The sequence below is a fragment of the Mauremys reevesii genome, linkage group 16, assembly GCF_016161935.1.
Source record: "Mauremys reevesii isolate NIE-2019 linkage group 16, ASM1616193v1, whole genome shotgun sequence".
NCBI classification, from domain to species: Eukaryota; Metazoa; Chordata; order Testudines; family Geoemydidae; genus Mauremys; species Mauremys reevesii.
The window spans coordinates 22,512,241-22,533,334 of NC_052638.1; the positions used below are offsets into that span (position 1 = coordinate 22,512,241).

Consider the following 21,094-nt stretch of genomic DNA (forward strand, 5'->3'; position numbering starts at 1 on the left):
CCCGAGCCGGCTGCCCGCCGAGCCGGGTGGCCGCGCAGCCTGGCCCCCGCGCCTCTCCTCCGGCCCCCGGGCCCAGCCCCCTGCGCCCCGCCGCCTCCCCGCGCAGACCCCGCCCCGGCCGGGTGCCGGCGGTGCCCCGCGCGGGGCCACGTGTGCGGGCCGGGCAGGGAGGAGGCCCCGCGCCCTCTAATTTAAATGTCCCGCTCGGCCGGGGCCGCTCTCTGCGCAGGGACGGGAGCGACCGCGCTGTGAGGCAGGAGGCGCCCAGCGGAGCCCGCCCGCGCCTCGCTCCCCGCCCGCCCTGCCCCGCGCCCCGTCCGCAGCCGCCGGGCAGCGCCTCGCACAGGGCTCGCCCGTCCCGGGCACCCTCTCCCCGGGTAAGGCGGGGGTGGGCGGTGAGGGGCGGGTGCCTGAGCCCGGGGCTCCCCCTCGGCCATTTCCTGGAGGTGCCCCAGTTAGGGGGCAGGGGAGGGGGAGGTCCCGGCCCCATCCGATCCCCCCTCCCCCCACGCACCCCGCATCCCACCCCGGCGGACTCCGCTCAGGTGCCCCCGCCCGGCGATGAGGGCCACCCCCGCCCCCACCGCGCGCGCCCGGAGCCCTTTGTGGGGCTGGGGAGCTGCAGCTGCTGCCGCCTTCGCCTTTGTGAGGAGGTGACCTGCCCCCCCTAACCCTCTGCCTTTCCCTCCTCCTAGGGTCGGAGCCAGCCTCACCCCGTCCCATCCAGGCACCATGCGCAGGGAGAGGTGAGTCTCTCCCCAGCCCCCTGCAGGGCGTGTGGGGGTGGATGTGGGGTAGGCCACGGTCTCCATTAGGCAGATCCCAGAGGAGACTCCCTCGAGGGGTTTATGGCCCTGTATCTCTCTTTCTTGGCAGTGACTACGTGGATGAGAAGGTTCCCTCCAAGGGTGAGGGTGCTGCTGATCTTGCCATGCGAGCCCGCAAGAGGAAAGCTGATGTGGCCACTGTAAGTACAAAATGGCTCACTTTGATCCTCTAGGGCCCAGTCCTGCTCTGTCATTCCAGTGTAAATGTGGATTCTCTCTGCTGAAATATTTGGACCATGGCCTCTTGTGCCCTTGCTGGATTGTGAATGTCCATGTGGCATTGTGAGTGTACAGTAACTGGGTCAAGTGCTGTGCTCTGTCGCACCAGCGTAATGTGCTGGGAGTAACAACTGGATTTACACCCGTGTGACTCAGAGTGGCAGAGTTTGGCCTGGAGTCTGTATTCTTGTTAGCACATGGCTCTCTTTTCTTTTCTCCCCACTGTAGTTCTTACAGGATCCTGATGAAGAAATTGCTAAAAGGGAAATGAACAAGAAAAAGCAATATGAAAGCCAGGTAATTGATTTGGCTGTGGATACATAGTTACTGATATTACTGCAGTATTTTTAATTTATACAGTTTTCTTGGAACTTTCACCAACTCTATACCTACACCACCACTAACATGCTGCATGGTAATGGGGGAGGGGAGACTTTTGGCCAGGAACACTAAGAGAAACCCCCTCAATTTACACAAGGTGACATGGGATCTTTAACATTCTCATAAAACAGATGAGGTCTGTCTGAATTCTTGTGAACTCTAGCATGACTAAATGTCCTGGGTTTGCATGGCCTTCATGTGGCCTGCATGGGTAGAGAGCTGCACAGAACCCCATTTACCTCATTAAAGAGTTGTACACTGCAGGACTGAAGCCTAGGACATATGTCCTAGCCACTTCCATATAATTGACAGTCTGGACCCTCTTGCAGCTGTCTCCCTACTTTAAATATGAATGTGGAAAAGAGGACATTTGTATTCCTCCTCCAGCCCATTAATGATTTGTTGTTGCTGTGGCACTGAATGTTGTCTGAGTGCCAAAAAATCAGAAGGTGCACAGTTAAGATTTGGAAATTTTATGTTATATACTAGGCCTAGGGGGTGTACACTTCAGTGGCATTGCTGGGACTGAAGCTTTTAGGTAAGGCATAGTAATCCCTATAAAGGCACTAGGGGTTGTTCAGATAGACAGCACTAACTGGCCTAGGAGGAGTGCAGATGGGGAGGAGAAACAATATCCTTAGCAGGCAGTTCTAGCTTTTTAAATCTCCCTGTGATAATATTAAGATAACTTAATTTTGATTTTGAAACAGTGGTATTCGAAACTTCTTCCATTCCACTTCTATTCTTCTTTTGTTCCACAAACTTGGGTATGCTATCAGTTAATGCCCCACACTTTCATACACAATATGAGATGTGTACTGAGTTTGTGAGGTTGCACTTGCCGTACACCTTTAAGGTACGTGCAGATTAAATTTGGCTGAGGCACAAAGAAATAGAATATACATACATGCTCTTTCTTGTTAGGACTTCAGCTAATTAATGCACATGTAGGAGGATATTTAAGCTACAAAAGTCATAGGTAGGGAATACAGTACCCTGTTCATTCAGTAATAGGGTTACTTATGCATAGGGACCTACCAAATTCACGGCCATGAAAAACACGTCGCAGACTGTGAAATCTGGTCTTTTTATGTGCTTTTACCCTATACTATACAGATTGCACTGGGGAGACCAGCGTTTCTCAAATTGGGGGTCCTGACACAAAAGGGAGGGGGGGTCACAAGGCTATTTTAGGGTGGTTGCGGTATTGCCACCCTTACTTCTGTGCTTTTCAGAGCAGGGCAGCCGGAGAATGTTGGCTGTTAGCCGGGCACCCAGCTCTGAATGCAGCACCCTGCCAGCAGCAGCACAGAAGTAAGGGTGGCAATCCCTTACCGTGCCATCATTTACTTCTGTGCTACTGTCTTCGGAGCTGGGTGGCCAGGCGTGCAGAAGTAATGATGGCAATACTATCTCATGCCATCCTTACTCCTGCGCTAGTGCTGGCAGTGGCTCTGCCTTCAGAGCTAGGCTCCAGGCCAGCAACCGCCTCTCTCCAGCTGCCAAGCTCTGAAGGCAGCACCGCTTCCAGCAGCAGTGCAGAAGTAAAGGTAGAAGTAGTGCAATCCTCCCTATAATAACCTTGCGACTCCTCCCCCCCCCACACACACACAACTTCTTTTTGGGTCAGGACCCCTGCAATTACAACACCGTGAAATTTCGGATTTAAATAGCTGAAATCATGAAATTTATGATTTTTAAAATCCCATGACTCTGAAATTGACCAAAATGGACTGTGAATACTTCTGGTTAGATGTACCACATTATGCATAAGTGGTAACTGCAGATTTGAAGACTGAAGTGCTACATAGCAGATGGACATCATTGTTTGGAATGGTCTCTGCTTGTTGCAACTGCATATACTAGTTATCACTCAACATATTAAGCAGGGCTCAAATGGTGAGCGTTTAATGAGGGGATCTCTCCTTCCCGTCTGTCTTCCTTTTATGAATATTTTAAACTACTTTCTCGCTTTTGACAAGGGGGAGCTGTCTGTCCTTCATTACAATTCCTTTTCTTCATTCTCCCAAAAAGCGTCTCTCAATTTGGGGGGTGTGTGGTTGGTTTTTTTGGTTTGTTTGTTTTTTAATATTACAGAGTAGCTACTTACTAAAATAAACTCTAATAACATGTAGCCAGGTATTTATCCCCTCTCCCCAAAATGGCAGTAGAAATAAAGTTGAAATGTTTAGCATAAAATGCACTTACTGTAATTCCTCTATTCCAGAACTAGAAATGGAATTACAGTCCTGTTTTAACATGAAAATCAGATTTTTTAAAATAGATTCTGGGGCAATTCCTTCATGAATGATTGGTATATTGAAATACAGTTAAAGCACCAATTCCTGAAGTGTAAATTAAAGACTTAGCTTTCTGTAAACCCACTTGGCACTGATGATAAGGCCCTGCAACTCTGTAGTTCATAAATAAAAGAGGTACCTGAATATCAGTCTGTACATTGAGAAGATTCTGTGGATACTTTGTTATAACAGTTATCCTTTGACAAATCCAGGAAGCTAACATTTGGTTGCACAGCAGCAGCTCTTCAGCCTGTGTGTGACACAAGCTATTCTCTGATATAAATTGCCATAGGCCACTAATGAGACTGTGTGCAGTTCCACCAGGAGTAGAGCAAGCTTGTATGATTTCTAGTGAGAAAGCAAGATGGTGCACAATAATAGCATAGCAAACTTCAATGTGCAAGTAGCCATAAATCCTGTGCAACATACACTGTGTGGCTTTTTGCATTAAATAAATTATTGTATACTAGTTGAAGCTCCATTTGGCTCCATGTGTAAAGTAGCACTGTCACATCCCACTTGTGGCATGTTAATACCCGATTCATTAGTGTGTTTCTGCTGAACATAAGGCCTGAGCTTTTAATTAGGAGGCAGTTAGCCTTTATGTGATGAAAGGGTGGTTATATTAGGCTGATGGAAGCAGAGTACTGCAGAAATTCTGTATTTGGTTTTGAAGTAAAAGAACAGGCACTGTTCGCAATTCTCAGTCTAATTTTCATCATACCCAACATGAGTGTTGATACATTAGCAGGATGTCTTGTGAAACAAAAGTCCTTTAAACTGGGATTATTTTTTCACAAAACATACCAAAGGGAGACCCGGATGGTGAGTTTAGTAGCCAACGTAATCTTTGATATAAATTATGTGGATTATCAAATTTAGGGTTGGGAATTGAAGCGTTAATCACAATGATCCCTTCCCTTGTCTGACTTCTTTAACATTTCTCTTCACTTCTTGAAGCTGGCTGGTAGAACTGCGTTGTATCTCTTTCCTGTGCCATAATACTTGTCTCTAGTGCAGTGGTTCTCAACCTACTTATCGTTGTGGGCCACATCCAGTACTGCCTGTATGGCTCTGAGGATGTCACATGGGCAGCAGCTGTAAGCCGATTGGGTTGCAAGCGGTCCACGGGCCTGCTGGTTGAGAGCCACGGCCTAGTGCCTTCAGTGAATGAAACTAACTAGAATTACATTTCCTGCAATTTGCCTACAGAAAGTGACATGTAAACAGCATTATTCCTAAAACTTGGCTTAAGGCACTAGTTGCTAGCACATGCTGGGTTTGGTGCGGGGAAGGGCTAAGTATATATCCCTCTTTCTCTTCTGATCCCACCTTCATGTTTGGTAACTTCAGCTTCCATGCTGATGATCCATCTAATCTTCTGCTTCTTATTTCCTCTGTTCCTCAGTAGTTCTGAGTCAACCTCCTACATACAGCCATGGTCTGGACTTTATTCGGAGCTGTGCATTGCTGCTTGTTCACTCATGGATAGATTTCTTCATTCGTCATCTGCCTTCTGCCTTTTTTTGGTCCTATGACTGCCAAGCCATTAACTTTCTTGAATTCTCCATCTCTCCTTTCTGTTGATATAGGTAGCATATAAATAAAATACAGGTTTTTTTTTACCTTAGCCATCATAGCAGTATCTGAGCCTTGCCAAAGAACTCCATGGACCTCACATATAAAACCACTCCTCTTCCACACTAGATTCTTTGGCTTCCCTTTCTTGCTGAATCATGGTCTTGACTTACATCCTACTTCGGCTCCTGCTCTACCATTGCAGAGTGCCTTTGGAGGAGCCCACGAACCATAGAATTTCCTTTGCTATGCTGCCAAGATTTTCAGCTGCACCTGCCATCCTGGACAAGGGGGGATCCCTGCAGAGGAGCTGATTGCAGCTCCAGGATTTGGGGACTAGTTAACTTTATACAAACCTAAACTAAGCTTGGCAAAAATTGAACTAGTTTTTCCACCTAAGCCATTACCCTTTTTTTTTTTTCACAAATGGCAACCTGATAATCCTCTCAGTTGATGTAATACAACTCTTCTGATACATTTCCTCATCTGAAATTGGTGCTGTCACAAAATCTGTAGCTGTCTCCATCTCCCCTGCAAAAACCCTTATCTAAGCAATAATAATCCCTCACTTCAATGACTATAGCCTCTTCCTCCTCACTAACTTGCTAGATAGCCATCTTGCTTCTCTTTAGCCTATCTAAAATGCTGCCTCTAAAGATAATCTACCTTGCTTACTGCTCTGACCACACCTAGCCCCTCACCTATCATTTCACTTTTAAACAGCATTTTGCTCTTAAACCCTAGCATGTCCTCCCATTCCAATCCTGTTGAGGTTTGTTTACTTTTTTATTTAAAAACACCCACTGTACTTTAGTGCACTGATGAATTGCATTGCCTTTTGTTGTTCCCCTTTGCCCTCGTTTTGTCTCCATGTTTAGATTGTGAGCTCTTTGGGGCAGGGACCTTGTCTTTCTGAGGTGCTGAGCATGTGCCATATTATACAGAAAGAATATAATTCTCTTTCCTTACAGCTCTTATCCAGCACAGTCTGTTTGATTAACTGTGCTCAAAGGACTGTCATCTATACCTTCCATGTAATTGGAGAACAAGGTGTGACTAAAATCTAACTTAGAGGAAGGGCAAAAATTAACTTAAGTGCCGATGTGACACTTCAAACTTTCAGTTCATAGGGAATCTACTGTCATCTCACTCAGAATGAATACATCTTTCCCGTCCCCCCAGTTGAATGGTAACACAAACAGCATTGGGATCTTGGACACAGCTGGGCACATGGCTGTGATAGATTTGCATGCACAATTTGGAGACCTCTTTTTAAAGAGGAAAACTGCCTAGCTTTTTCAGGCAGTGGCTCAAATAGTACAAAGCAATTTTCATTATGAATAAACCAAAATGTGGTTATGAGCATTCTGAACCTAGTGCTGGAAAGCGTTGTCAGTTGTGACAAAGGCAGACGAAAACCCCAGGTTTGGAAACTGATTCATAAGTCTTTATTTTTAACTTGTAAAACAAGTGTCTTCTATTTAAAGCAGGTTGGGGACTTGCTGGAGCTTTTTGACCCTGCCACTGATACTGAAAAAGGGATGTAATTTGTAAGATGGCTGTCTCCAGTACTAGGCGCAAATGCCAAGTTTTAGTTAAAATAAAAATAAATGTGCTTATTCGTGGTCATAGGATTTTCTTACTTTGTGAACTTTCAGAACATTGGGCTAAGCAAAATGGGTTCTATCTTTCTTTAGGAACTGGGATAATAACTTTATACCAATGTCTTGCTTTTTAAAAAATCTAGTTTGCCAGGATAAGCCTTCTTTAAAGGAAGGCTAAAGCGTTAGGTCTGTGTACTGTTCCAAATACATAAATAACAAGCTATAATAGCTGGAATGTCAGGTGTCTAACATTTGCAGATTTGTTAGTATCTATTCTGTATATGAATGGACTAGTTGTTATGAGTTTGTTCACTCTTTTTCTAAGAGGGAACATCCTTGGGCAAATAAAACGTATACAAAGTCATTTTCATATGTCTGAAGTGATAACAAAGTGTTAGCTTTGTGCTTAACCAACTTTACAAGATGAGCAGTCAATAACCTCTGAATCTTGAAAGACAAAACAAAATCAGCATTCCTCTTCTGTGTTCATTACCAAGGACATTTTGCACAAAAGCAGGCTCTGTCTGGGAATCCCATTTGCTTATTCCTCACCTAAGTCCTAATCCTTAATTGTCTTTTTAGCATATGTGCAACATGCCTCATGTGGCATGTGACCAGCATTCGTCACTGAATTTGGTCTGCTGGTGTTGGATCATTAGTGCCTGGCCCAGGCCAGGAAAGCTGGCTGGGATTGTGATGCCATAAACCAAGGGATTAGAATTTCAGGTGGGGAATAAGCAGATGCTTATTCCCAGACAAGTCCTACTTTCATGCAAAATTCCTTCCATCTGAAACATAGCGACAGAACTCTCTCTTTATAGAACACTTGTCTTTCTGTGGGACATCTGCAACCCTTCAATCCCAAAACATGGAAAGTAAATGACTTGTTTAAGATCAGCAATTGAAAGTCTTTTAGTGTGAAAATGCACCTTTAAACTTGTTCTGAATTTTAGCTGCCTACAGGAGTGATCACCTCTGATGTAATGTGTCTTGTGGAGTCTGTGTGCATTAATAGCCCTAGAAACTTAAAAAAAACCAGTTATAGTGCAACATTTTTTTCTTTCCTTTAATAGCCATCTTGGAATAAGGATGTCCAGAAAAGTCCCCATATGCTGATTCCCACACCAGATAAAGATGAGCCAGTTAATATTGGCTTCTCTCATTTTGTAGACCTCAGACTTAGTCCAGCTAGAACTTCACCGCTACCAATTCTGGGGTAATTGTATTTCATTCCCCCTTCTTTGTCTGTTCCATTCACAACTTAACAGTTGATACTTAACGTGTTTATATTTTTTCCTTAGCTGGGCAAATAGAGATGATGTATGGAAAAACATGCTAAACAAAGAACAGACATATGTGAGAGATAAACATTATATGCAAAAGCACCCTCTCTTGCAACCTAAAATGCGAACAATTCTTCTAGACTGGCTAATGGAGGTGAGTTTTGCTGTTCTTGCTAACACTTTAAGCATGCTGTAGGTAGGTGTAGAGATGTCCTGAATAACATGGATTTTTCTAAATACCTAGTATGATCTGCATTTTCATGAACTTTACGTAATGCATAAAGCACTAGAATATTAGTGGAACTTGTTTACTCAATGCACAGCTAAGAAATTTTACTAGAGTGTTAGAACCAAATAAGTAGAACTTAATGGTTCCAAGTTTCAAGTGTGCAATTTGATAATTTCATATCTAATATAAGGATAGTTTATCAAACGTGTACTCCATGAATGTGAATGATTACTTCTGCCTGGAACTTGCATAAAATGTTTTATTGCAGCATTTTGTGTTCTAGGCTAAAGCAAAACAAATGAAGATGAAATTATGGTGGAGGGGAAGTGACGGTGTGTGTAGAGAAGTTAGGAACCCTGCTGTAATGCCTAATGTTCCATAATTCTAATAGTTTCAGCATATACGACATGATATACAACTGTTTCTAACATGATAATCTTAGAATTGAAAAGATGCTATTTTTAAACATTCTTGTTGCACAGTATCTTCCTGTTGGCCACCTACTGGCTTAGAGGACTGAAGAGTTCTGTCTCAGTCACAACCAACTTGTGAGAATTCTTTTTTCCATTATGAACTGTGGAGAGGCTACATATTTTTTAAAATGAAGACCTGATGCTCTGGTCTTGTAACATACATGCTTTCCAACGTGTGGGTTTTTTTTTTGTTTTACACATGATAGCCTTGTCCCACTGATGTAAGTGCCGTTCTACACTGACATAACTCCACTTTCATGAGAGCGCTTCTACTGGGCTTATGTTAGTGTAGTTAGGGTAATGCAGTGTCTGTGCAGACATGATGTGAAAATTGACAAGACAGTCAGGCAGTTAGCGCCCAGCTGCCTCCAGCTCCCTGCTACCAGTTGGGCTACTGCCCAGAGGCTCCCTGCTTAGGGAGCTGAGAAGCCCGGGTAGCTGCTCCTCCGCTCCTGACTGGGAGCAGGGAGGCAAGAGCCTGGGGGGCAGCTGGGCTCCTAGCCGAGAGCTGTGTGGAGCTGAGAGCCTGGCTCTAAGCCCCTCATGCTGCTCCTCTTCAGTTGTCATCAGTCACTGCAGTAATTACTAGGACTGAAGGGTCATAGATGTCCCCTGGAAAGACATTACTGTGGCGGCTGCAAGTTGACCTACCATAGGACATGCCACCACTCTTCTTACCCCATATTTGATTTCAGCTCTTTATATTAAAAGCTACTGTATGAAAAATATCCCTAGATTTGTCTTATTAAATGTTATATGCTGCTTGAGACAGAACCGCCATTGTAGGTACATGAATTGGTTTGATACCTAAAAGAACTTGTATATACTCTGTGCTTTCCTTATGAATATGCATTACTCTTTATCTCTTGCAGGTTTGTGAGGTCTACAAGCTTCACAGACAGACTTTTTACTTGGCACAAGATTTCTTTGATCGGTTTATGGCAACACAACAAAATGTTGTAAAAACACTGTTGCAGCTTATTGGCATTTCATCTTTATTCATAGCTGCAAAGCTTGAGGTAAAAGTCTTTAGCTTCTACCTAAACATGAGTGGCAAGGAAATGCTTGCTTCTGTTGTGTGCTAGGCATATCTTTGTTTTATGGACGTCATTAAGGGGAAAATAAGTTTTGGAGGGGTTTATGGGAAGAAAGAAGACTCAACTCTTGTTACAGTCCCCCCTCTGACCCGTTTTACTCTATATAAGGTTACATCGGAATCTGCCATTGCTTTGTACTCCTAGGAAATACAAAAACTGAGGTCAAGTTAGTTACCTTGAGTTTTAAGGTTGGCCTCTGTATCCAGAGACCACTTCTAAGTACTCTACCAATAAAGAGCATAACTGACATTGGAACTAGATGACATAACTCCAGAGTTATCTCTCAATTGTTTGAATAACTCGACTATTAAAATAAGTGACTTTCCCTGGTTTTAACGGTTAAAGGGGAAGATGAGTAGAAATCTCTGGAATGTATTTGATTCTTTAAGGTATTCTTTGGCACACATCCTTGCTCTGTTTCTAAATCATAACGCCTCATCAGATTTTTTTTTTAAAGTGTGTGTAAGGTAAAGCTTACACCGGTCAATTGAGTGGAAGGGTTGAGGAAGCCAACTTGTCTGAAAAAACAGATATGTTAAAAGAGCATTTAAATTGTTGAGCTAAATTGGGGCTAATGTCTGTTTCTTCCTCTCCCCACTGCCTCTTTTAGCAAGCCAAATTTAGACCAGACATATCCCATAACCTCCAGAGATACATCCTCATACCACATCTGCATTGGACACCAGGTTTATAATCCTACATTTGGGAAATTAGAATAGGTCATTGACCATGCTGTTCCTAATAATGATATTTCTTTTAGAGGGCTAATCCTTTTGTAATGTGACACAAAAATAGACCCCCATGCTAAGATTGGAACCTGGCCCCTAGAAAATGTGGTGGCACAATATTCAGCCTTTATTAAAACATTTTTTAGGAATATGCAGGTGTTATCTCTCCATGTATGCAGGAGGAGTATACAGAGGCAAATTTGTGAGGTGGTGGAATAACTGACATGAAGATCTTGATAATGAGCTATAAGAACATGCATTGTATCCCTTGCAGTCAAACTCTATTTTGTACTTGTACTAATTAAACAAAAATGGAAAACGAAGACTATGAACAAGAAATTTGCTATTTGTGAAGCCATTTTTTATCACTACCATGATTCATGAGCGTCAACAAAGACATGGGCTCCCATGAGATTTTAGTTTTAAACAACTTTAAATGTTCAGTTTTTACATGTGGAATATCTACATTCTACTTGAATTCTATTTTTGATCTTTTATCTTTCAGGAAATCTATCCACCAAAGTTGCACCAGTTTGCTTATGTTACAGACGGAGCTTGTGCAGAAGATGAAATCCTCAGCATGGAACTGATCATTATGAAGGTAGTAATAAAATAGTATCGTTTACGTTTCTGTAAGGACCAAAACATTGTGTGGTTGACTACAGCAGAGAGCTACTGTTGTAATATTCTGGTAGAGTAATATTTTCCTGTAGTTAAAACTAGTGCCCTATAAGATATAGTAATTGCATACTTCTCAAAGGTTACAGATAAGATGGTTTAGTTAGGTTTTTTTACATGGGAAAGTTCAGTTTCACTCGGAAAAAGAACATTGTTTTCTTTGCACTGCTACCATAGATGGGAATGCAGTCTCCCACCAACACTAGGTAATGATGTAAAGAGTAAGCCGCATATTCTAATAACATTTTTGTCAACCTTATATGTATCTTTTTTTAGGCTCTTAATTGGAACTTAAATCCACTGACAGTTGTATCATGGCTAAATATTTACATGCAAGTTGCATATCTAAATGAGCTTTATGAGGTGTTGCTGCCACAATATCCCCAGCAAATCTTTGTACAGATAGCAGAGGTAAGGGTAACTTCATCCCCAAACACCATGCAGCTCATGCTAAGACCTGTCATTTGTAATATGAGATTGTCACATGTTAGGAGTCTGTCTTCTCCCTGTGTAGCTTTTGGATCTCTGTGTGCTCGATATTGGCTGCTTGGAATATACATATGGAGTACTTGCCGCTTCTGCTTTGTACCACTTCTCCTCATCTGAACTGATGCAGAAGGTTTCGGGTAATTAACACTTTCTAGTTGCAAATGTTTGTCTGACAAGTAGGTTAACCTAAGGCTCACCTAAGTATCTTTACCTTCCAGGTTATGAATGGTATGACATAGAAGAGTGTGTAAAATGGATGGTTCCATTTGCTATTGCTATCAGGGAAGCAGGAAGCTCCAAACTAAAACACTTCAGAGGCATAGCTTCTGAAGATTTGCACAATATACAAACACATATAAACAGCTTGGATTTGCTGGTATGCTTTTTTCTTTTTTTAATCTTTATGTAATCTCTAGAGGCAAAAACTATATTCTCTTGTAGAGTATAGGAATAACAAGGCTTTTAAATTTGTGACCTGATAAAGGCATTTAGTTTCTGAATTTGCTCTAAGAAGTGATACACAGTACATATTTAAGGACCTATACTTAAGAGTGCAGCTGATGACAAACTTGATCTTAAGTTGCAAGTTCTTTTGGGCGGAGACTGTCGTCTTTTGCGCCATGCCTAGCACAAAAGGGCCACTCTTCAGATTGTGGGCTCATGGTGATGGCATAATACACTGAGCACTTGATAGTTATTTGTATAGATTATGTCAGAAACATACTGTCATCTTGCAGATACTTGTCAAAGAAATAAACAAAACCCCTCTGGCTTGATTTTCCCCTAACTTGGTATCAACTTTGGGATGCTTCACAAGGATTATAGAACATGGAGCATCCTCATTATGTTTGGAAAGATAGAATAGTCTAATTTTAGGAAAGAAAACACGTCCCCAATTTGGATGACTGCTTTTTTTCCTCTGCCAGTGACTAAATTCTCACTATAGGCCAGTAAGATCAATATCTTATGGTCCCAAGGTTTGCTAGCAATTGACTAGTTGAGTAAATCAAGCAATAATGTTTTAAGGGTCAGAATATATTTGCTTGATGCAATTATAGCTCCATGTATCATAAACTGGAGTTAACTTTTATTCGCTAATTCTTTTATATTAAAATGATTTTGATTAAAATGTAGTAGATTATAAAAACACCTCTAAAGCTTAGTAGCAACTGAAATTCTGTTTTCTTATACACTTGTAAGGGCTATATCTAATACTGATGAAGAGAATTCAAAATGCTGCTAACTTTGATCTATCATGATTTACAGTGTCTGACTAGCGATATAATACATGTATCTTACTACAGTAAAGTTGTTTGGTAGGTCAAAAATATAATTCAAGTAGAATGTAGATATAGAAACTTGCCAAATTGCACTCTGGACTCACATCGGTAATACTTTTAAGGCATAGCTGCACACTGGAAAATAACCTAAATTGAAGAATTAGCAGTGCGTTGTTACTCTCAGACTTATTCTGCTATCAGCTGATTGTTCAGAGGCAGTCTTAGCTTTGAAGAAATTTCAGTGATATGGTGTAAGAATTTTAAAATGGGATAACAGGCTGGTGAGAACAAACTAGAGAGTTTTAAATGTGTAAATGATAGCTTTGGAAACATAATGGGCATTTAAGTAATACCTCACGTCTTTTGCATCTTTTATTAATATGTGTGGCTGGAATATCAAAGTTGATTTTTTTAACACACACTAACTTAAACGTTACCTTTTTTACTTGTTCAGGACAAAGCTCAAGCAGAACAGGCCATGTTGGCTGAGCAAAATAGGACTTCTCCTTTACCCAGTGGTGTCCTCACACCACCCCAGAGTAGTAAGAAACAGTCCACTGGGCTGAAGCTGATATGACTGCAAACTGTCTACATCAGAGACAATTTAGCTGAAGTGCCTGTTTTTGCTGTTTCTGAATCCTGCTCCATTATGGAAATGCTGCCAGTGAAGTTTATAAGCTTTTATGGATTCTAAAAAGGAAACTTGCATTTTTTTTGTGACAGAAGAATCTTCTATATGAAAATTTTTATTAACTATTGATATTTTAAATAAATGGATCAAGTACACCAGCCACTTAAAAGAACGCCGAAGAGTGCTCCAAATGCTGCTAAGGAAGGTGATACTTGATGTGACCAACTGTTCAAAAAAAAAAAAAAGGCTTGAAGTTGAAAACTGCAACTGTGTTTGTGTCCGTGTGTCTGTCTGTCAGTCGGTCTTTGGATATCCTGGGATCATTTAACCTTGTGAGGGCAAATGGGCTTGAGAATGCTGTGGAAGACTACATTTTAGAGCCTCTTTACAAGCTATTGGCTTACAACTTGATGACTTTTTAAAAACCCTTTATGTAAATGCTGCTATGTCTCTGTATATCAATTTTTAAATAAAAATGCTGTCCTAGACAGCTGGTTTTATGTGTATTTGTTGTATCAGTGTGGTAATGGTAGATGTTTCAAAGCAGAAAACATGGGGCTGTGGGGGAGTTAAGTAAGGATATCTTCTGTTACCATCAACTGCTTCGCTGCGAACTAAGTCTCTTCTTGGATACAGAAATGTGAACATCCAGAGAATGAAGCTGTTAATGCAACTGAAAACAGGGACTATTCATTTGTGTTTTTTTTCCAAATATTTTGAATGACTACGTCTGGAAATTGATATTCCACCTCCACGTATTGCAGAGAGGAGGAGATGTAAAACAGCTTTTCAGTTCGTCGTTGCACTTGTTTTTCAAAATGTCAGTGAGCAGTTTCTACTGCAAATGCAATGCTGAAAATTCTGGGAGGCTTTCAGCATTACTCATGCTAGTTTCCCATAAACTAAGCATTAGCAGCATGAAACCGAGGAATGGAATACAAGTTGTTTTGTATTTTCATTAAATTTCTGGTGTTCAAACTAAAGCTTGCTGGTAACTATAAAAAAAACAGGAGTACTTGTGGCACCTTAAAGACTAACAAATTTATTTAAGCATGAGCTTTCGTGAGCTTCAGCTCACTTCTTCGGATGGTAACTATAGTGTTTGGAAGTAATTTAGTGCATGGAGTGGGGGGGAAATCTGACAAAATCTAAAGCCCCAACACATTGGAAAAAAAAACCCATAGACTTGATCAAGTGTTAGCTAATGCTACTAATGGTTAAACAATTCATTTTTATCTTCATGATGCTGTTCAGTCTCTTGAAAGATCCTCTGAAAGGTTGTAAATTGGACATTAAAGGAACAAGTGTAAATGTCAGCAGAACAAGTTGGCAGCTACCAACTGGAAGTTCTTACTTCTGGCAGCAGCTATGACTAACAGTGAGACATGGATTCTGTTGAAAGGTATTTCCACCACTCATGAGCATTTCTAACATTCATGTAGCTTAGTACTACTCTTAAATATCCTCATGCTCATTTAAAACCTGAGCAAAAGTATTTCAGAATTGCTTCATTAAAGAGTAGTCTAGGCATACCTTGTAATTGATGAGAAATCAGTTTTTAATGCAAACCTTGCTGTCATTATTTCTAATGCTTTCTATAAAAGCTTCAGTATTAAATAATGAGTACCACATACAAACCCCCCATTTGACTGCTTATAATGGGATGTTACACTTTAATTTAGGACCTTAATAGTCTGCCTTCTCCAATTGTGAAAAATTGAAGACAGTAACAAACACAGCAAATGTGACGCACTAATTTTCAGTTTCAATTAGAAAAAAAGATGTTTCTGGTTTGACATCCTAATGTTTGAGAATAAATGCAAGTGTTCCATACCCCTGTGGAAAGATATCTGGATAGAACTAAGTTGTACCTCCTGGAACTCAATTTCAATGAGCTCTAGCCAAAATGAATCCTGACTTATAGTTAGAATCTAAAGTAGGATGAGTATATAAGTGATGGTAACTTTGAAAAAAGTTTAAAATGCCTTATTTCTGAGGAACGGAGACTTGTGTTCAGAGTACACTTAATCATAACCCTCCCTAAACCCCTCTAATTATCTGCCACCACAGCCGAGGCCACACTAATACACAGCTGTTTTCATGAGTTAGACAAAGCAGAGTTTAAATTTTTTGGAATGTGTTTTGAATTCATTTGACTTGGGCATGGATTATATGTAGAGAGGGGTAGAAGATGGGAGCCAATGTAGTGAGTGGTAATGAGTTATGTTACATTGTCTCAGAATGGAAAGCTCTGTGAATAACAAGTTAAAATAACAGTAGATTTCTATTAAATGATTGTTTGAATAGGAAATGGAAATATGTTTCTTCAGATTTCAAAGTGCAACATTGTCTGGGAGGGAGGAGTAGGCTGGATGGAGTGAGTGTGATTGAGGAATCCTTTCACTTGGGATTTCTAAAAGTTGTAGAACTTTTATACTATGTAAAGTGCCCATAAAAACACACTTTTAACCTTAACTCTTTTAGGTTCTTGCATAGTATAACTTTGCTGATGAATTCCACATAGTGTGCTGAATGATCTAGTCACCAAACAGTCTGAATTAAATATTTGCTTCACTTTGCATGTAATTGCTCCTTTCAGGTTTTAAATTAACATCTGCTTCTGCTGGAACTTGCACCATTTTTAAATGTCACCAGTCAATCTCTTGAAATATCCATTTAATTCTCAAAGAACTTTGGCAAGCACAAAACAGTAAATGTTACATAAGAAAGGCCCTGCTTGGTCAGACCAAAGGTCCATCTAGCCCAGTAACCTGTCTCCTGACAGGGGCCAGTGCCAGGTGCACCAGAGGGAATGAACAGGTAATCATCAATGATCCATCCCTTGTTGCTCATTCCCAGCTTCTGGCAAACAGAGGCTATGGACACCATTCCTGCCCATCCTGGCTAATAGCTATTGATGGACCTATCCTTCATGAACTTATCTAGTTCTTTTTTTGAATCCTGTTATGGTCTTGGCCTTCACAACATCCTCTGGCAAGGAATTCCACAGGTTGACTGTGCATTATGTGAAGAAATACTTCCTTTTATTTGTTTTAAACCTGCGGCCTATTAATTTCACATGGTGACCCTTAGTTCTTTTGTTATAAGTAGTAGTAAACAACACTTCCTTATCTACTTTCTCTACACCAGTCATAATTTTATAGACCTCAATCATATCTCCCATTAGCCGTCTTTTTTCCAAGCTGAAAAGTCCCAGTCTTATTAAGCTTTCTTCAAACGGAAGCTGTTCCATATCCTAAAAATTTTTGTTGCCCTTTTCTGAACCTCTTCCAATTCCAATACATCTTTTTTGAAATGGGGTGACCACACCTGCACAGAGTAGTCAAGATGTGGGCATACCATGGATTTATATAGAGGCAACATATTTTCTGTCCTATTATCTATCCCTTAACGATTCCCAACATTCTGTTTGCTGTTTTGACTGCCACTGCACATTGAGTGGATGTTTTCAGACAACTATCCACAATGACTTTTGCTTAGGATTTTCCCTTCCCATATATTTCAAGCTTGCTTGGATAAATTTGTTCAAGTGTGGCTATAGGGCTCACAAAAGAACTGAGGTTTGTAATTGCAATCCGCAATTTTTTTTTGTTCTAGTGCCTGTTTCACATACAGTAGGGGAATGTTGAATTGTTTAAAAATACCTTCCACTGCAATTAAAAAAACAAATTTCAAGGGGTCTTAGCTTTTATAAAAAAGTCTTTTTTTTTTAAATGCCACCTAAATAGTGGGCCAAAAATGAGTTGTCTTTTGAACTTCAAAAGTATAATAAAATGGCCTGGGTATTTGTACAAAGTGAGATTAAAAAGACAACCTTGATACTGAAACTACACCACATCTTGGTTAAGAAGTAAATTGTGCTTGCAGCCTTGAGTCTGTTTTACCAACATAGAAAGAAACCCTTAATTAACCACATGAAATGTTTTATTCATCCCAAAAAAGGAAAGTATTCCAAGAAATTAGCATTATTACAGAAATTAGGCCCCCAGTATGAAAAGCAAAGACTATGTACACACGGCTCAACATCACATGCATTTTTCTATATTAGAAACTGATTATTTTAGTTAGTGTAAATAGAAGAAAAACTTAAATATTCCAAGACTTGTCTCCCTTCCTTCCCTCCTGTTCCCCCTTCCCCCCATCAAAATTACTTTCTTTCACAAATAAGAATGTTCATTAGCCAACTGACTCCTCATGGTAGTGCAAGGAAATGAAAGCTGAAAAATTGAAACTGCAACGTATTAGCTGGAATAAGTGTGTTACTTGCACAAGTTTTAAGTTTTTGCAGCCCCTTCTAGAGTAAATCAGTTGAACTCTGAATCTGGGCCAGTAACTCTAATGTGCATGCGAGAAGACTAATGAACCAAAAATACAGGAAGTTGGCTGGAAGTTAAGCACCCACTGCAATGACTGTATAGAACCAGTAAAACTGCAGGAAGTACTTCTCTTTTTTTTCCATGTGTTTATAAAATTGAGACGCAACAACAGCTGTGCCTTGCCAGGTCTACAGTTATTGTGGTCTGATTCCACTTGTGTGTGCTTAATACATACTGATCAGGTAACTAGAATGAATAGTATGAAAAAAGTATTTCTCAGCTGAGTCCTAGAGTTACGTCATCAAAAAGAAAAGCAAAATGAGTAATACAGTACACCAGTGGTTCTCAGCCAGGGGTATGTAGAGGTCTGCCAGGGGGTACATCGACTTGTCTAGATATTTGCCTAGTTTTACAACGGGCTATAATAAATGCACTAATGAAGTCAGTATAAATTAAAATTTCATACAATGACTTGTTTATACCACTCTATATACTATACACTGAAATGTAAGTACAATATTTATATTCCAATTGATTTATTTTGTAATTATATGATAAAAATGAGAAAATAAGCAATTTTTCAGTAATAGTGTACTGTGACACTTTTGTATTGTCTGATTTTTGTAAGCAAGTAGTTTTTTAGTGAGGTGAAACTTGGGGTACACAAGAAAAATCAGCCTCCTGAAAGGGGTACAGTAGTCTGGAAAGGTTGAGTACCACTACAGTACAGTATTTTAATAACCCTCATACTCAGCTGTTGCTTTTTTAATTGGATTCTTTATTCTAGCGGCTATAGTTGCTGCAAACGGGTGTTCCTTCAGTCAACATTTGTGTACGCTAATAATTATTGGGAGTGATGAGTTCAATAGGCAATAGTTCTTTCATATAACATTAACCTTCCAAGTACTTACCAGTAATATTTTTGAGCTCTCAGTAAGGTCCAGTTGTGAGACATCCTTTTGAGGCCACTCAAAGGAGGCAAGTTCCTTTGTCCTCTCAACCAACTCTGCAAAATGTTGATTGTGCATTGTCTATTTTTTCAATGTTTAACATTTCTAGGGATGTCTCCCACAAGCCCGGTTACACACATACTGGAACATAGTTTTAGCAAAGTGAAGGAAAAAATAAAACTTCTGTTTTAAATCAAAATTTGTGAAGTGGGAAATCAGTCAGAGACACAGGTATTAATTTTGGCCTAAATCTTGCAGAATGAGAAATGGTTGGTTTATCCTTAGTTGTTTTATTAGTATTCTGTGCTTCAAATTGTAGATTAATAATTGCTCCAGACAATGTTTTTTTCATATTAAAGTATTTTCACATGAGTAGTTTGGGAGAGTGCAAAAGGGCTGCGAGGTAAAAGCAAATCGTCTTCTCACCCAAACTGAAAATGAGTCAATCCTTTAACATAAAGCGGACACTTGGAAACAGTTATTAACATAACAAAATATCCCTGAGAATTCTCAATATTCATTTTGTTATATTTAAACATATTTTCCCCTCACCAATGACAACAGAATAATTTAATAAATGTTTTGCTGCCTGGGCCACCTCTGTTCTACAGGGAAATGGTACAAAATTCAGGCCATCAAAGGATCCTATTGGATTATCCCTGAGTTCATTATGACAAGAAGACAAGATAGGTACCAAAGAAGAGGTTTATTTTCTACACATCATTTGCTATCCTATGTTTCAAATTACACTAGGAAGGTGTGAAAGATCTATTTGTTAAATGACAAAAAGAAGCCACCTATTTTATGCAGCTAAAACACATTATCCTTGTGAGCACCACAAGCTGTATGCAGTCTAGGACCACACTAAATAGTCAAACTACATAGAAGCATGCATCCACAGGGCTGTTTAAGGCCACACAGTGTCCTGAGAGCTCATGCAAGTGATGTAGTGGCTGCTACTGTAGCCTGTATATGGTTGTGCTACAGCTCTCTGTCCAGGCCTCATGTTGCAAAATGGATTTTGTCTCAGAACATCCCTACAGATCATTTTCTTAAAGCCAGGTTACTTGGGTTTGAGGTGTTGGAGTGGCTGCGCCCTGGATAATATGAAATGAGTGTGCACACAGTACATATTACTACTCAGAGTAACATGTTACTTCCTGGTGTTCTGTGAATGGAGCTGAGAGACTGGAAAGGCTTAAAGGGACAAGTACTCTAAGGGTTATGTTTTCTAAGGGACCTCAAGCCAGGGGTCCTGGAACAATTTGTATAGTGGGGCTGCTGAGAGCCATTGAACCAAACTCTGAACCCTGTATATAATGAAAAACACTTCAAGTCAGGGGGTCCTGCAGCACCCCCCCACACCCATAGTTCTAGCACTTATGCCTCCATATAGCCTTCAGATTTGCATGTCTGGTTTTGTTTTTGTCACAGGGTGAGCTGGCCCTTTATACTTACTGAGCCCATTCGACTTTGGATTTATACATAAAAAATCTTGGATGTTGGAGCACAAACATTTTGGTGTTCAGGTGTATGTGTGCGCATCTGCACCCATCAGTCTGTTATATGTATTACAGACAGTAGAGTAGCATTTTTCACTCTAAACTAGAAGACAGATTTGATTATTGCCTTTATTTCCCTTCCCAAGTCTGCAGGGTCTGTGTGCTTAGTCCTTTGGGTTGGAGAAGAGGGAGAAAAGGCAAACCCATCAATCCTTTGTGGCCTCTGCTGAATGGTTAGTGAGTGATTTTAACAGATTCAGAAAGCCGGTTGGAGGAGATAGCTGTGTGGGAGGACTTGGATGAAAGACGGGAGTATGGAGATGGTATGAGTATTATAGGCTTGATGGCAAAACTCTCAATGACTTAACTGGGAGCATGATAAGGCCCTAAGAGAGAAGAGTGTTAAAAGGCAAGGATTTTCAGGACTCATCTAGCCAAATTTTGGCCGGAGTGGGCATGGAGAGATTCCACCAGCAAAAACAATGGAACAGTGAAATCATTAACATCA

At 40.6% G+C, this 21,094-nt stretch overlaps 1 protein-coding gene across 1 annotated transcript; it reads left to right on the forward strand.

The window, feature by feature from the left end:
• Nucleotides 1–176: 176 nt before the first annotated feature.
• On the forward strand, nucleotides 177–14,303 carry CCNE1 (cyclin E1). The gene is made up of 12 exons (XM_039502530.1): nucleotides 177–377; nucleotides 696–746; nucleotides 877–967; nucleotides 1,275–1,343; nucleotides 7,983–8,125; nucleotides 8,211–8,346; nucleotides 9,767–9,913; nucleotides 11,225–11,320; nucleotides 11,674–11,808; nucleotides 11,912–12,023; nucleotides 12,105–12,262; nucleotides 13,621–14,303. Exons 2-12 carry the CDS (start codon nucleotides 733–735, stop codon nucleotides 13,741–13,743), a joined length of 1,224 nt encoding a protein of 407 aa, XP_039358464.1. The 5' UTR covers nucleotides 177–377; nucleotides 696–732; the 3' UTR covers nucleotides 13,744–14,303.
• The last annotated feature ends 6,791 nt before the right edge of the window (nucleotides 14,304–21,094 follow it).